Source organism: Setaria italica, chromosome VII (assembly GCF_000263155.2).
Source record: "Setaria italica strain Yugu1 chromosome VII, Setaria_italica_v2.0, whole genome shotgun sequence".
NCBI classification, from domain to species: Eukaryota; Viridiplantae; Streptophyta; class Magnoliopsida; order Poales; family Poaceae; genus Setaria; species Setaria italica.
Genome location: NC_028456.1, coordinates 28,463,895 through 28,481,104, shown reverse-complemented (window position 1 = coordinate 28,481,104; position 17,210 = coordinate 28,463,895). Strand labels below are relative to the sequence as shown.

Below are 17,210 nucleotides of genomic sequence, written 5' to 3'. Positions count from 1 at the left end.
GAGTGAGATAAGTTGAGAATAAGTAACGATATTTTCTATCATATATTCAAGTTCAGAAAATTATCATAAGCTTTTGTTGTGTTAAGTTTAAGATAAGTTGATTTTTAGCATTATTTTGACAATTTATGCATTAAGTTGAAGTTTTTGTTCTATTTTTTCTAATTAATTTGGAACCGATGGGAAATTTAATTAGAAAAAGTAAGTAAATTTTAGTATAATAATTTTATCTATTGACAATGTTGTTGATAAGATTATTATGCTAATAAGTTTTGTTTTATCATTATTGATTCTATTTCTGGCCAACGGTGATATAGAATTAATATTGAGAAGTTTCATATTTTAATTTGATCAACGTTGAATTAACTCAATTTTTTGTTCTGAATTTTGGTTTTCAGGCAATCCTTTGAGTTATGTCTCGTCCATAGAGCCCCTCAATGGAGGGAATTACGGCTCATGGTGACAGAAGATTGAGATAGCACTTGCGGTGTCAGATATTGATCCAGGACTGACTGCTCCCTGTCCCATTGCTCCTGAGGACCCCACGAGGGGTGAGAATGAGAGCGAAGAAGATTTCAACGCTCGAGTACGTGAGCATGCACCTGTTAGAATGAAGTACAATCTTGATCATGTGCAGTGGGATCAACCAAATTGCAAGTGCTTGATGGTGATTAAGAGCTCCATTGTGGAGGCTATAAGGGGAGCAATCCCAGAGTGTGCCACCGCTAGAGAGTACTTGAGGAAGGTGGAGAGTCAGTTTAGTGGCTCTTCAAAAGCTTATGGAAGTACTCTTATTAAGAGGCTAGTTACTAAAAAGTACATTGGTGGTGGGATAAGGGAGCACATATTGAGGATGAGTAACATAGCATCCAAGATGAGTTTGTAGTCCATTTGATCTTTGCCTCCATGCCCAAGAAGTTTGAGGCTTTTGTTGTTAAATACAACTCACAGCCCGACAAGTGGGGCAATGAAAAGCTTATTACCATGTGTGTGCAAGAAGAGAAAGAGAATTAAGGGCTCACGTGGTGATTCTATGAAATACGTGAGGCAAAATAATGGCCCGTTTGGTTGACCCTGCTTATTTTTAGCACGCGTCACATCGAATGTTTAGATACTAATTAGAAGTATTAAACGTAGACTATTTACAAAACCCATTACATAAGTGGAGGCTAAACAGCGAGACGAATCCATGAAGCCTAATTAGTTCATGATTTGACAATGTGTTGCTACAATAAACATTTGCTAATGATGGATTAATTAGGCTTAATAGATTCGTCTCGTCGTTTAGCCTCCATCTGTGTAATGAGTTTTGTAAATAGTCTACGTTTAATACTCCTAATTAGTATCTAAACATTCGATGTGACAGGTGATAAAAATAAGCAAAGGGAACCAAACGCCCCCTAAGAAGAGAAGCTATTATAACAATAATTCTAAGCCATAAGGAAAACCTCAGTGGGACAATACCTCCTCTTCTAAGGCATGTGGAAAGGCTCCACAAAATGATCACCATTAGACATCAAACCATAAAGTGGTGGTGGATAAGGACACTTACAAGTAGTGCAAGAAGAAGGGATACTATCAGAAGGATTGTGTGGATTTCATGAAGCATCTGTGTAAAAAAGGTGAGGATCTTATTACATTCGTATATGAGTCTTTGTATTTAAGTTATGAAAAATCTACTTGGTGGATTGATTCAGGTGCAACTAATCATATTGCATATTCATTACAAGGATTCCATACAAGGAGGACCTTGCAAAGAGGAGAAAAAAACATTAAGGTAGCAAATGGCGTCGAAGCTAAAGTCGAAGCCATTGGAGAACTCCCATTAGAATTAATTGATGGTTTTGTACTTTTATCTACGAGATATTCTCTATATACCCTCTTTGCGTAGAAATTTAATAAGTGTCTCGCGCTTAGACAATGATGGATTTTCTTGTCACTTTGGTGACGGACAATGTAAGATTAAGTTTAATAACACGTGTGTTGGTCTTGCCTTCAGACAAGATGAGCTTTATTTGCTATCACTTGGTGAGATTGTGAATGTTGTAAGCGCTGAGAATATGAATGCCTCCTCGTCTATGAATGTAAGAAATAAGCGGAAAAGAATTGATGACGTATCTTCGACATTATGGCACTGTCATTTAGACCATATTTCGAGGGGGAGAATTGAACGATTAATTAAGGAATCAATTCTTCCGCCCTTTGAATTTTCAGATTAGAGCAATGCATCAATTGCATTAAGATAAAGTATGTTAAAAAAATTAAGAAAGACACCAAACGAAATACAGGAATTATAGAAATAATTCACACAGACATCTGTGGTCCGTTTCTAGTGACATCTGTGGATGGTTATAATTCATTTATAACATTCATAGATGATTATTCATGTTATGGCTATATTTATCCAATTAAGGAGCGATCAGAAGCATTGGATAAATTTAAGATATTTAAGACTGAAGTAGGAAATCAACATAATTTAAAGATTAAGATAGTAAGATCCGATAGTGGGGGTGGGGGGAGGGGGGAGTACTACGGTCGACATACCTCATATGGTCAAGTTCCTGAACCTTTTGCAAGTTCCTTGCATGAAAATGGCATAGTTGCCCAGTACTCCACACCGGGTGAACCTCAGCAGAACGGAGTAGCTGAAAGACACAACCGTACATTAATGGATATGTTGAGAAGTATAATAAGTTACTCCACTTTACGGATTAATTTGTGGGTGGAGGCATTAAAAACCGTCATTCACATTTTTAATCGGGTTCTGAGTAAGTCGGTATCTAAAACATCATATGAGTTGTGGACTGGAAGAGAACCCTCGATGAACTTTTTGCGTGTGTGGGGCTGTCCGACTAAGGCTAAAATATTTAACCTAAATATTAGGAAACTAGATCCTAAGACAGTCAGTTACCATTTCATTGGCTATCCAGATAAGTCAAAAGGTTATCGTTTCTATTGTCCTGATAGACATACTAAGTTTGTAGAAACGAGACACGCTTTCTTTTTGGAGGATGAGATGATCAGGGGGAGCATGGTAGCCCGAGAAATTAGCCGTGAGGAGAAGTGGGTATGCATACCCACTCCGATGATTTAGGAACCGTTTTTCTCAATACCTGTTGCTGCTGCACCAATAGTGCAAGACACTATGGTAATATCACTTGCTGTTAGTTCTCCCATGGCAACAACAAATGAATATGAGGAACATGACCTTCAGGATCCTATAGAACCTGTTGTCACATATGAGGATGAGCTGCAACAGCCCCATATGGAAGATGTGTCAAATGTTGAGGCCCCTAAAGGACAAAGTCTACGTTAGTAAAGAAGTTCAAATGGAGGAAGATCCCACCTCATTTGAAGAAGCCATGAGAAGCGCTCACTCATCAAAGTGGCTTGAAGTTATGGAAGAAGAAATGAGATCCATGAGTAGCAATAAAGCCTGGGATTTAGAAGAAATTCCTAAAGGAGCCAAGACAGTAGGCTGTAAATGGGTCTACAAAACAAAATGTGACTCCAAAGGGAATGTACAAAGATATAAAGCGCGACTTGTGGCAAAAGACTTCACGCAAAGAGAAGAAATAGATTATAATGAGACAAATTTTTCTAGTCTCGTGTAAGGATTCCTTTAGAATCATTATGGCTTTAGTGGCGCACTATGACTTAGAATTACATCATGGATGTAAAGACGGCAGTTCTTAACGGGGATTTGAATGAAAATGTTTACATGGCACAATCCAAAGGTTTTGTCATGGAAGGAAAAGAACATATGGGATGCCGCTTGAAGAAATCCATTTACGGATTAAAACAAGCCTCTAGACAATGGTCTTTAAAATTTATGAAACTATAAGAAAATTTGGCGCTAGTAGTAATGTTAATCTGCTATTGGAGATGAAGAAATTTTTATCCTCGAATTTTAACATGAAAGATCTTGGTGAAGCATCGTTCGTTTTAAGAATTGAAATTCACCGAGATAGAAAAAAGGGGTTTTAGGATTATCGCAAAAGGCATACTTGGAAAATATTCTAGAAATATAGTATGCATGCGAGTAAACATACGCCTACTCCCTAGTCAAGGGCGATAGATTTGGAAATTTTTCAGTGTCCCAGGAATCAATACGAGATCGATCAAATGAAAGTGGTTCCATATGCTTCAGCTGTCGGAAGCTTAATGTATGCTCAAGTATGTACATGCCCTAACGCTTTTTGTGACTGGGATACTTGGCAAATATCAGGATAATCCAGGAATAGATCACTGAAGAATGGTAAAGAAATTGTGATATACGCAAGGCACGAAAGGTCTAATGTTAACATACAGAAGAGTTGATTCCCTAGAAATAGGAGGTACTCATATTCAGATTTTGCGGGAGATGTAGACGATAGAAAGTCCACATCAGGTTATATATTCACTCTCGCATGTGGAGCCATATTGTGGAAAAGGTCCAAGCAAACCGTCATTGCATCGTTCACAATATATGCCGAGTTTGTAGCATGTTATGAGATTACGGGATAAGCAAAATGGCTAAAGAAATTTGTACACAGGTTGAAAGTGGTAGACAGCATTCAAAAGCCACTCAAGATGTACTGCGACAATGAGCCAACATTATTTTATGCTCACAACAATAAGTCAAGTGGTGCTGCCAAACACATTGACATGAAGTTTTATGTTGTAAAAGAGAAAATCTAGAATCGTACTATTAGTCTAGAGCATATAAGAACAAAGGAAATGCTCGCTGATCCGTTCATGAAAGACTTACCGCTCAATATATTCAGAAAATACTTAGCAGGCATGAGTTTACGGGAAAGCCTATGATCCTTGGATACTAAGGGTCCATAATAAGAATATGTTTCAAAATAGAAAGATGTATTGTAGCTGTTGAATCTGATAGTACGTAACCAACTATTATGATGAGGCATGCTCTATACACTGATCTATGATGAAATGGGTGCTAAGTTAAGTATTCCAAGTTTAAGACTAAGCTTAAGTATAAGATGAGATCAAGAGGGAGAATGTTAGTTTCGATCTCATCCGACTCAGTCCACGACTGGACCGAACTCCTCGATTGCGCCTTGATCGAGGGCGCCCAACCGAACATGGTTGGCGGGCTCCCATCACGCAGCGCAACAAAGAGAAAGGTGGGGGCCGGGGGCACGCATGCAAGGGTTCACTGTGCCCACCAAAACCACATGATAAACTCTAGACCGATCATCCTAGCGCTGAAGCGGCGGGAAGCTCCACCGCCCCTGCGCTGCGCCGTCGCCGCCCACACTCGTCGTCAACGCCGCTATCACTGCCATGGTGAGCTCGTCCTCCAAGCGTGATGGTCGGTGACCCTACTCTCTCTGTCACTCTCTCACTCTCTCGGTTAACCACGAAACATGTTGTTGTTTATTCTAAGATTAAGTTAATTACCTGCTAGATTCACACGTGGATGTCCAAGAAAATTCTATCAATCAGGTCCCGCCTCCGGCTCCGCTTTCCCTCGGCCGCCGCGCAGTCGCAGCTGTGCGTGGCGGCAAGCGGCTCGTCGTCGTGCCGACGGTCCTGGGCTCAGATGGGAACCGGCTTGCATCGCACATGTCCGTTCCTGCGCGACGTGCGCCTGCCCGTACCTAGTGACTGTCAGTGCAGACGTGCAGTCCCTCTTCCAAAATCAGTAGGCTCGCGGGTACCTACACCATGGATGCGCCTGCCTGATACTCTAACGGACATCAATCTTGTTTTCAACTCTCTGATTTTTTTTTGAGGGCATTGTTGTCAACTCGAGCGTCTGCAAGACCAAGACCGGATGTTTCTTAACATTGATCAAAAACGATGTGCCCATTCGTCATAGGATTTGGAATTCTCGATGTGTTCGAGTAGAAGGAATCACATCCCCTGTTCTCACATTCATTACCAATGCAGTAAACCTTCTGTGCAGTCTACGCTACGCGGATGCCATCGCTTTGCCGTGCCGTCAGGCGTTACGTCCATGCTGTCACTTGCGACAATTGCCACGTTGTGAGTTGTGACACATGTATGAGTACATGGCAGATGACACAGCCACATGCTTGGAGAAAGGGGAAAAAAACTGCAGTTGAGAAAACCACAGAATATGCTACAAGTAGTAGTAACAGTTCTGCATGCACTTTTTCTAATCCCGGCGTCTTATCTCCTCGCGTTCCAAAATGCGAACTCCGAGGACCCATGAACTATGTGCAAGGCCATGTTTAGTTACTCCCCAACTCCCAATTTTGACACTATGCAAAAAGAAGATTCTCCATCACATCAAACTTGCGGTACATGCATGTAATACTAAATGTAGATGAAATTAAAAACTAATTGCACAGTTTTGTTGTACTTTGCGAGACGAATCTTTTGAGCCTAATTAGTCAATGTTTGGACAATAATTCGCAAATACAAACGAAATGCTACAGTGTGCTACAGTGCTGGAACAGGAATTTTGCATCTCCCAAATTGGCCAACTAAACAAGGCCCAAATGCCGATACACCGCTGTGGCTGACGCCTGCCACCATGCACCACAGTCAACACAAGCTTCCAAAGCTTTCGGATCACCTGAAGTCCTGAACTAGCAACATTGACACAGAAGCCCTCGTGATTAACTTTATGCGGCTACGTTTACACCCCGGCGATCCAGCGGTACATGACCATGAACGCCGTCTCCTCCTCGTCGTCCGACCCCGGCGGCGCCGACATCCCCGCGGCGGCCTCCGCGTCCCACAGCCAAGGCTCCTCCTGCCGCTGCTGACCTCCCTGGCTCCACCGCGAGCTCCACCGCTCGGAGAACGTGTAGGCCGACGAGGCAAGCCGGTCCACGTACTCCCGCAGCCACCCGCGCGAGGAGCCCGCCGCCTCGGCCACCGCTTCGCCGGGAGGCGACGGCGCCGGCGCCGGCGCCGACCCCTCCTCGGCCGGGGGTTTGTCCTCCTTGACGGTGCTCGATTCCCTCGCGGCGATGATGCGCGCGACGCGGGACACCACGGCCTCCACCTCCTCGTCGATCTGGTAGTTGAAGGAGCCGAGCGAGTAGGTGCGGCTGTTCCTGTCGCCGCCGCCGCGGGCGGCCGCAGGGGACGAGCCGCGGTTGCTGACGGTGCCGATCTCCACGAGGAAGCTCGACCCGGGCCGGCCCCTCTGCGCCGGCTGCTGCTGCTGCTGCGCGGCGGCGAGCATGGCGGCGGTGAGCGAGGGGTGAAGTGGCGCGACGGCGGCGCGGCAGAGCGGGCAGGACGGCGTGGTGCGGAGCCAAGCGTCCACGCAGGCGGCGTGGAACGCGTGGCGGCACGCCGGGAGCAGCCGCAGCTCCGCGTCGGGCGTGAACGGGGACAGGCAGACCGCGCAGTCGGGCGAGCTCTTGGGCAGCGCCGCCAGCGCCGACGCCATCGTGAACAGCGGCAGCGAGTCGATCAGCCGCTGCTTCTCGTCGGCCGGGGCCTCCTCCTTCTTCCCCCCGCCCTCGGCCGCGGCCGCCGCGGGTGGTCTCGGCGCGGAATCACCCGCCGCGCTCCCGGTCGAGCCCGCAGCTTCGCCGTCGCGGTGGGTCCGGGGGAGCGAAGGACCGGCGGACGACGGCGAGGAGGAGGAGCGGTCGGAGAGGAAGCGGAGCAGGAGGTGGATGGAGACGGAGGCGAGGAAGACGAAGGCGAGCAGTGCTGCGATGATCATGAAGGACGGGAGGAACGACGAGGACGCGGAGTAGGGGGAGGTGCCGCCGATCGCGGCGGCGGGAGGCGGCTGGAGAGAAGAGGTGGAGGAGGACATGATGGCGAGCGAGGCTGGGAGGACGATGGGTTTCACCGCGAGACCCGGGATGGGGTGCGCCGCGGCTTTTATTCGCGCGGGTCTTTGGAGTGCGTGGCTTGGCGCGGCGCGGTGGTGTGCAGCGGAAGCAGAGGCCGGGAGTAAATAGTGGTTGCGTAGCCTTGCCGGGTGCGCTCAGCTCAGTTCTCACTCCAAAGTCCAAATCCCTGCAGCCGGAGGAATGGAGTTCAGGTTCAGCAGCCTTCCAAACCAAACCAAACCACGTCTTCACTCTGCATTTGCAACTGCACTACTCCTGTAATGGCGTTTCATGTCACTGTCTTGGACTTGGACGACTGATCTCTACTCTTCCTTAACCACTCCCGTAATCCTTCCATCCCGACCAACTAATCACCGGAGGTGGAGCACTATACAGGATGCATCACGCAGAGCATGCACTGACCGACAAGTATTGATTGCAGTACATCGAGCCATCAATCCGACCGAATCCATCGCAAGGGCATCAGATCGACAACGATTTTGTTGATACAGTATACACCTCCTTTCTGATGGGGCCGCCGGCCGGCCATCTCCGGACACGGCAGCATTACTCCTGTAGCTCTGTACGTATGTACCGCACCGTAGATCCTCGATGCTGTACTGTATCCCACCAGCACCAAACCATTAGGGGAAGCGTATAAAAGCCGTCGGATCCAGGGACGTACGTACACGTACGTACCCGATACGATGCAAAGGTAGCGTAAACCGTAAATCGGCGTGCATATAATAGTGTCGACTTGCCATACGTATATGCTGTGACGTCGCAGATGTCGGAAAAAAATTCCATTTTCTAAAAAAACATACTACGGGGATTTGCGTGTGCGCGAGATTGTAAACAAGGATTTAGAACACGTAGCGGGAAGTAGCCCCTTGCCTCCTTATGATGAGCGATGGCGTGGCTTCATCGGGTGACAAGTTTTGCAGCACAACGATCAACGAGAAGATGACCCCAGGATGAGAAACGAGAATGAAAACGATGGGAGGAGGAGAAAACGATGAAATGGGGTAGAATTTGCTCGGAAGATGTCGCGTCATTAATTATACGAGGGGCGTGCGGCATTGCTAGGAGTGAGTTGGAGATCCATGATTACACCTCCGTTCGGTCACTTGGATCCACAGGCGGCAGCACATGTACATCGCCCGTGCAGATAAGAGGGGTATTGATATTTTGTACCCATCGGTAATCACTAGATTAGCAGTACTGGTAGTTGCCACTTGACGAGCATCACAAGGAATCATAACTGGTTTGCATAGTTGCATGGTCTGGGATGTCAGGCTGTTACTCCTATTTGAGCATCCCTGGTTCAGAACCACAGCATCAGAGTTTACTGATGATGACCAGCGGTCTCCTAGAACCATGCTTTTGCCAGTAAAAAGAATTTGCCCCAAAATGGAGGACAGCTGCACAGCTCACAAGGCTACTGTGAAAGGGGTCTTTCGTTAGTGCGCGAGAGATGAAGAGGCCCGTGCCTTTTAATCCAAAGCAAGGAATCACGAAAAGGCTTTGCTTGGCTTGCACACTTAGCATGCGCCGGCCGGCCGGGTCGGGTTCCTCAATTGGCCTTGGCTCTCCCGAGTCCCCAGCCTCCGTGTCGCCGTGGCTACAGTTGGAGAGCCGTATCCGGGGTGGTGTAAAGGACGGCCGCTTTGGTGATGAATTCCCTGCCTCATGGCGCTCACCTTTTGCCGCCTCAGTTATGATGGGCATGGGATGCACTTGCGCACTGTGTCCTGTCCTGGGTGCCATTTCTTTCCTACCCTTTCCCATCGATCTTACTGATGTCGCGCTCTCATGAACCATGATGGTGCCAGGCGCTAAAAACTTTCGCGTGGATGGAGATGGAGTAGCTCTCCAGCTCTGACGGTGGCGCCACCAGAATGGAAGAAATGAGCTCGAACTGTCTTGTCAGAGTCTCATTGTCGCCGAGCACCTGAGTTCTTCCCGTTCACCTTTACTCCTTGGTAACTTTGAAAACGACAGCATGTCGACGGATGAATTTACTGGCAAGAGTAAGAATCTAACACAAGACAACGCCGTGCGATGGCTGCAGCCACCAAACTCTCGCTAGACTGACATAGATCATAGCATGGATGTTGATTACCTGACGATGTGCCACGGGCTACTACTACTGATGAGTAGTCAATCCAGCTCAATGATGTAGCTTACACACTTTTTTAAAAGATGAGCTTAGCAGTTAGCAAAGCTACCTGAAACTCCTGCTGGGAGAGATCCAACCAAACCATACGTGTGCTGATACCGGTTGGCACGGGGTGACACCATGCGATCTCCGTGATGGTGCCGCGAGTGACCTAATTCGCCCGTGACATCACCCGGGAATTCTGTCGCGCGGGACGCGGCGCTTTCTTTGCCTGGATCCGCACGGAAGAAACCCTTCCAAGCTTCCATTTCGGTTGGTCCACCACGAGTTCTGGGCGAAGCGCGGACTCCGTGACGAGGAATCGGAGCCAGATCCGGCCAAATTTGTTAGCAGCTTGTTGTTCACCAAGATGACCGAAAAGCAGCGGCAACCTAACCCAAAACGTCTGCTCGGCCTCCGGCAGCGCACACGCAGACACGCAGTTGGTGCTCACTGGGACTCTGAAGCTGAAGAAAAGGAGGGCACAGGGAAGCAGAGAAGAAAGTTGCAAAGGGATCTTCCATTTTCGCGGCCCAATTATAATGGCCCAGTTACAGTTAACGGTAGGGAAATTACGTTATTTTTCGGCCCTAACGGAGAAAACGCAGGTTTCTGTTGGGCCATGAAGGCCAGAAGCCGGCGTTTCATGTACGGTAGGCTTCTCCGGGACGTCAACAATCGCCGACGTGGCGGCCTTGGACTTCCGCCTGCAGAGAGCCCACGCGCAGAGGCAGCCCACCAGCACCGCAAGGAGGCCACATGCGGCAGCGGCCCATCCTGCCACAAACGCGCCATTCTTCTTTTTCTTGGGTCGCGCCCCGCTGCCGTCGTCGTCCGCCGCCGCGTTTTCCGCTGGCAGCGGCGGGTTGGGCCCGGCGAGGCTGTCGGTGTCGTACGTCTGGAGCTTGAACACCTCGAGCCCGTTCAGGATGGCGTCGTAGTACTCCGGCAAGGTCTTCACGTCCGGGTACAGCGCGACCCACAGGTCCGTCTGGCCGGCGCCCGGCGCCGTGACGACGAGGTAGTCGACGTACGCCGGCCGGCCGATGCCGCCGCTCCAGGCGATCACGTCCATGCCCGCCTGCGCCGTCTGGTTGTTGATGTAGACGTAGAAGACGCGCTGGTTCACGCGCGTGATCGGGTACTGGATCTCGCAGAAGTGGAGCCGCAAGATGTAGTAGAACCCGGCGTCGACGGGGAGGATCCAGGTGAGGTTGTAGTTCAGGTTGACCTGCGCGGACGGGCCCATCGACCTCGCCGACGCGTACATGCCCTTCGGCGCAACGTACGGCGGCACCGACGGCGGGTACTGGATGGTGACGTTGCTGTCCTTGGGGTAGCTCACGCCGAAGGCCGCGCCGTATATGTAAGCGGAGTCCTCGTCCCACGAGCGGTAGAGGAGGCCGGAGTCGTTGCCGGGAGAGACGGCCGTGCCGCCGACGTTGAGCCGGTACATGGTCTGGAACGCCGTGTCAGCGCGGATCGGCATCGGGGCCGTGCGCCCGCCGTTGGCGAAGGTCGGCACGGGCTTCGCGACCACGTCGGCCGGCGTGGGCACGATCTCGATGCCGTTCACGAACGCGTAGTGGGCGCTGGAGGACGGGGTGAAGGTGACGTCGAGGCCGCCGGCGCTGACGTTGAGGGAGAACTCGCGCACGAGGCAGGCGGCGTTGAGCGCGAGCGCGGTCTGGGACGCGTTGAAGTCGCGGAGGAGCGTGACGCCTCCCGCGGCGACGCCGAAGAGCGCGTCGCCCGCGCCGCGGCCGCCGTAGTCCGCCGGGTAGAAGAAGAGGCGGAGGAACACGCGCCCGGGGCGCACGGGGAAGGAGTAGGTGTGGGCGGAGCCAAACACGCGCGCCGTCATGTACGGGACGGCGGACGGGAGCGAGGGGTCCTCGTACGGCGCGCCGGCCGCGACGCCTCCGCCCACCGACGGCGCGTCGCGGTCCCACGTCCGGCCGTCCGAGTCGGCGGCCGAGACGGAAGCGCCGCAGTTCACGCGGATCTGCCCGGCGACGGTTGTGGTGTTGTCGCCGCTCGCCGCGGCGGCGAGCGACACGGCGAGGGTCAGCAGGGTGAGGCGCGGGAGCAAAGCTGCGAAGGCCATTAGGTTCTAGCTGCGGATGGCGTGGAATCAAATGTCATGGGAGGCGCGAGCGTTCTTGCTCGTTCGGTGTGTAGTGAGTGCATCATCAGCTGGGAAGAGGATAAATAGGGCAGTGGCGATGGAGACCTTCCACTCTATTTCATGCGGCCATGGCCATGCCGACGACGAGGCGACGATGCTCCGGTGCGCGCGTGTTCACGACGCGGAGCGGCGAACAGATTCCACACCCCACCGTGTCACTTCCGGGCCTAATTCAATGCAGTCGGCGAGATTTAATAAATTAATTAATTAGTGGATAAACCATGCGTTGAACCGAGCCCGCGACCCAGTCAGGCAGTGACACAAACGAGTCGTGCCCCAAGTGCTGGGGATGAACTGTAAGCCACCGCACAGATGGCGGCTAACCCGGCATCCAGCTAGCCGCCTCCCACGAGGAGGATTCGAGCACAAACTGGCAGCTGAACGCGATCGATGTTCCTTGCGGAAGCCGGCTTGGGCGACTTGGGTCGTTTTGATCTTTTAACACGGTGCGTGTGTTCTGCGCACGACTGCTCGCTCGTCGGTGATCGATCCGTGGTCACTGGTGCTGGGTTGGTGAAACAGCATTCCTTGGTTCCACCATGGTAACAGTACGGACTACGGAGCCTTTGCCTCAAATCAAAGCATATTAACGCATCTCCAGTAGTAGGCAGGCCTTAAGGCATTGTATGTTTGATCCCTGCCTTCTGTACAAGTGGCAAGAACCTAATCCAGTAAGTTCCCTGTATAACCATCCGATGCTGTAACAGCAAGCTAGGACAAGCAGCGAATGAACTTCAATTATGAGAACGTATCTGGTGCGGGTCTAGAGATGAACAGGTGCAACCCGCACTATTGAAGTGCTGATTTCACTTTTTTGTATTTCCTTGCACAGATTTTTGTTGCATCTAAAATTTTGCATGAACTTAGATATTTGCATCGTCTATCCATCCATATTTTTGGTTGAATTTTACATGCACATTTTGGTTGGGTTTTTTTTTGTGCGGGAGTACGGGAGTAGATGAGAGGGTGGGAGTACAGGATATGCTCTCCTTCAATTATACCGTAAACTTACTCCAATGGTAAACCTCCACCCAAATTTGATGTAAAATGCACACCATCGCCATCTCCACGGGTAGACAGGCCTAACACATATGTATGTCTGACCTTTGCTTTCTGTAGGAGTGGCCAGAACCTAATCCAGCAACTTCCTCTGTACATAACCATCCAGTGATGTATCAGGAAGCTAGGACGAGCAGCGTGTGCACTGAAATTGCTCGGTCATTCCTGAGCGTCCGCTGTTGGATTCACCTGTGCACTCCCCGTGTTGCAAGTGGAGAAACGTGTCTCCCGAGCGCCGCTCTTCGCCGACGACGACGCGGACGATGAGTGCGCCGTCTGCTCACTAGTCGACGTCCGCCCTCTGCTACGGCCACTCCGGCCGGACGACGACGACGTGGTGTTGCTCGATGGGTTACCCCCGCCACCAGGCGGCCCGTACATCGCCACGGGCATCTCCAGCGGGAGCTCCGGCAGCGGCGCCTCGAACTGGAGCACGCCCATGGCCTGCCGGATGGACGGCCGGGCCGCGGAGTCCGGGTGCGCGCACCAGAGCCCCACGACCAGCGCGCGCTCCACCTCCGCCTCCGGCGCGTCGAGCAGCCGCGCGTCCGCCGCGGCGAGGAGCTCGCCGCTCCCGTAGAGCTCCCAAACCCACCGCACGAGCAGCACCCTACCCTCGTCCTCCTCGTGGATGACGGGCTTCCGGCCGCAGGCGATCTCGAGGAGGACGACGCCGAAGCTGTAGACGTCGGACCTGGTGGTGGCGCGGCAGGTCACCGCGCACTCCGGGTCGATGTAGCCCCTCGTGCCGGCTACCATGGTGGTGCGCGCGGCGCAAGTGTGGTCGACGAGGCGCGCCAGGCCGAAGTCGCCCAGCTTCGCGGTGAAGGACGCGTCCAGCATCACGTTGCTCGGCTTGATGTCCCGGTGCACCACGCACTGCTCCCACTCCTGGTGAAGGTACAGGAGGGCAGACCCCATGCCAAGAATGATGTTGTACCTGAGATGACGCCCAAAAGAGAAACTAAACAGATCATTTCTCTCTTTTTTTCCTTGCAGATTTAAGCAGCAATTCAACAAAGAGATCGACTAGTTCCTCATTTGGTTGACCATGTTCGTTCGTACCTGATTGGCCACGTCAGCACGTTGCTCGTGCTGTAGAGATGAGTTTCGAGGCTGCCGTTGGTCATGAGCACGTAGACGAGCAGGAGCTCGTTGCCCTCGTGGCACCACCCGACAGGCTGCACCAGATTGCGGTGCCTGAGCCGGCTTATGATGGTCACCTCAGAGATGTACTCCCTCCTCCCCTGCTTCGACGTCTTGGAGACCCTCTTGATGGCGACATGAAGGCCCTGATCCTGCAAGAACCCACGGTAGACGGAACCGAAGCCGCCCTCGCCGAGCTTCCAGTCGTCGGAGAATCCCCGTGTCGCCTTCGACAGCTATCTGTAGGTGAATCTCCGAGGCCCTGTCCCCTTCTTGAACTCATCGTCCATGTCTCCGTCTCTTGGTGCATCCTTTTGCCTTTGCTTGGTGCCCTTTCTTTTCTGGTACTCGCGGTAGAAGAGCCACGCCACTATGATGAGCAGTATGGCGGTCCCAGTGGATGCCAATCCGGCTATTAGGCCTATGTGTGTCGTCTTTGATGTTTTGCTTTCTGTCATTCAAAGACAGATTCAGTTAGCAACATATGGTGACTGTTAATCGTAGGAGCGACACAATTACATAACCACGAAGACCATTGCAGAAGCTTGTAAAAACAGTGCATATAATTCGCTGATGATGAGCATACAGGATTCTCGGAGTGATTTTGCAGATGATAAACAAAGTTCCAAACTTTATTTATGGATTAGTTATGACCAACACAACACAAATCACTAGAGAGAACGAAGAAGAAGAAATAAAACTAAGAAATGGGGAAGCCACTTGCCGGCCTTGTTGACGACGGCAACGTTGGCGAGAGTGGACTCGAACGACCAAGAAAGGATCTGATGGCGCTCGACGTAATCCCCGGTGGCCGCCGAGAAGCCCACCGCCGCCTGCTGCGGCAGCCCTACTGCCCTGAAGTCGACGGGGGCGCTGACTTTGTAGAGGCCCAGCAACCCCGGCTGATCGTCGAACCGGAGCGTCGCGGAGAGCGTGCCCGCGTCGGCGTCGTACCTGACCCACGCCGACATGGTCCCGTTGAAGCACCCGTCGGGCAGCGCCGCGTATGCCGCCGACGCGATGCCGTTGACGTCCACGCCGACGTGGTTCACGGTGTTGTTGGGGTCCCAGACGTTCCTGAACGCGTCGAACTCGACGGCGACGGTCGCCGGGAAGTAGGTGTTGGCCGGGTTGCCGGGGTTGTTGACGAGCCCGAGGAAGCCGCCGTTGGAATCCTTTGGGATGAGCTCCATGCCTGAGAGGTGTTGTTGTGTGGCTTGATGACGAAGGTGAAGTTGGAGGTGAAGCTGGCGACCTTGCCGGTGTTGTCCCAGAGCTGCACCGGCAGCCCGTATGCCACGCGCCCCGTGCTCCAGGCCGTGTCCTTGGTCAGATCAATCCGATCGCCGGCGGCTGTGGCGTTGGACATGTACTTGAGGTCGGGACTGGGTGAGGGGCTGAGGGCGCCGGGAGTGGAGAAGTCGAAGTTGAAGCTAACCGAGGTGGCATGGGAAACGGTAGTAACACACAGCAGGTAGGCGAGGCTGAGCCTGAGGAGAAGGTCTTTGGGACCTTCTTAGCCGTGGCCATGGCGGCTAAAGCTTTCTGTGCCAACAAAAATAGTCAGAAACTCTTGTACAATCAACATTTATCAAGCCGTCTTTCTTCTTGACCATGGACATGGCGGCTAAAGATTTCTGTCCGCTGAAGGGGTCGTCGTCGTTTTTGGTGATCTTTATCTGCAAACAAGTTGCTAAGCAAGCGTGCGTACATTCCACTAATTTTAGTTTACGCGCTAAAATGAGCATTTCCACGTCATATAAACTTAGGGGGGAGGAAAGTCCCCACCCGAGTGAGAGTTTACAATAAACGCCGGCAAGCCGGCGATGATAGCACCGCTACAGCGGCATGTCTAATAATACATCGATTTAATTATATAGTACCTCTATTAGTACTGTTATGTCATCAATAGCCATCTAATACCACACCCATACATTAGTTTGGTAGACACACGCTAGTTCTCTCACAAATTTTAGAATATGTGCATCGCTGGCTACAAGTTTGCAGTCCACTTTTCCTCTCTTTTCTCCAACTCAACACAAATCTACTGTCGGCATGAGAGAGAGACAGAGAGAGAGAGATTACATGCTAAACAATGTACGCCAGGCATGAGACGGCATGGGGTTTGTTGAAACTCTCTCGAGTATTTGCCGAACGGACCGTAGCTTAGTCTTTTGAATTTGAGTCGTTGACTTAGTAGAATCAACGGCATTATCTTTCAATGGTTGACGATGTGCGTGCCCATTGGAAATGAAATGCCTGTGGTGATTTCATCACTCTTAAGATTTGTTAGTCCAAATTCTCGAATGTGCTTATAGAGGGTAAGTACCCGTGTGTGTAGTGTGAGAGTGCGTTTGTACCTGATTTCAGGAAAAAAAACTTATACATGTGAAATCACATTACCGCATCAAACAAAAATCAAGAAAAGTCCAAATGCAAGTAGTCTAGTGCTTCTCCATTTTATTGATGTATAGATATTACAATTTGGGCATCCCCTCTCCTCTTATGTGGAGGTGAAGAGACCCAACTTACATTGCTAGCTCCTTAAAGGCCAGGATAAGTGTCCAAATCAGTCCTATAGGCCTATTATATCACAACACTCCTAGGACACGTATTCTAACGTCATGCTCATGTTTCAGAAACTCCTTTCTAAAACCCAGGGAAAAAAGAGTAGGGGGTGTTTGGGAAACACCTGTTAAAGTTTAACACCTGTCACATCGGATGTTTGGATGCAAATTACGAGTACTAAACGTGGCTAATTACGAAACTCATTGCCTGCTCGAGGATGATTCTCAAGAGACTGTCTGAATGCAAAGGCGGTCTTACATGATAGTTGAAGGAGGAACTATTCGGCAGCGCCCCTATGGCTGAGGGAGTTCCAATATCT

At 50.8% G+C, this 17,210-nt stretch overlaps 2 protein-coding genes and 1 pseudogene across 2 annotated transcripts; all 3 read right to left on the bottom strand.

Annotated features, from left to right (window-relative positions):
* Positions 1-6,420: 6,420 nt before the first annotated feature.
* Positions 6,421-7,957, bottom strand: LOC101779663 (E3 ubiquitin-protein ligase ATL4). The gene has a single exon (XM_004976567.3). It carries the CDS (start codon positions 7,751-7,753, stop codon positions 6,611-6,613), a length of 1,143 nt encoding a protein of 380 aa, XP_004976624.1. The 5' UTR covers positions 7,754-7,957; the 3' UTR covers positions 6,421-6,610.
* Positions 7,958-10,431: 2,474 nt separating this feature from the next.
* LOC101779274 (receptor-like protein kinase FERONIA) lies at positions 10,432-12,241 on the bottom strand. The gene has a single exon (XM_004976566.2). The coding sequence runs from the start codon at positions 12,035-12,037 to the stop codon at positions 10,508-10,510; it is 1,530 nt and encodes a 509-aa protein (XP_004976623.1). The 5' UTR covers positions 12,038-12,241; the 3' UTR covers positions 10,432-10,507.
* Positions 12,242-13,124: 883 nt separating this feature from the next.
* LOC101777799 lies at positions 13,125-15,941 on the bottom strand (annotated as a pseudogene).
* Positions 15,942-17,210: the final 1,269 nt, after the last annotated feature.

Excerpts from the sequence above, each read along its gene's own strand:
- LOC101779663 (XM_004976567.3), bottom strand. The coding sequence starts at position 7,753 with ATGTCCTCCTCCACCTCTTCTCTCCAGCCGCCTCCCGCCGCCGCGATC.
- LOC101779274 (XM_004976566.2), bottom strand. The coding sequence starts at position 12,037 with ATGGCCTTCGCAGCTTTGCTCCCGCGCCTCACCCTGCTGACCCTCGCC.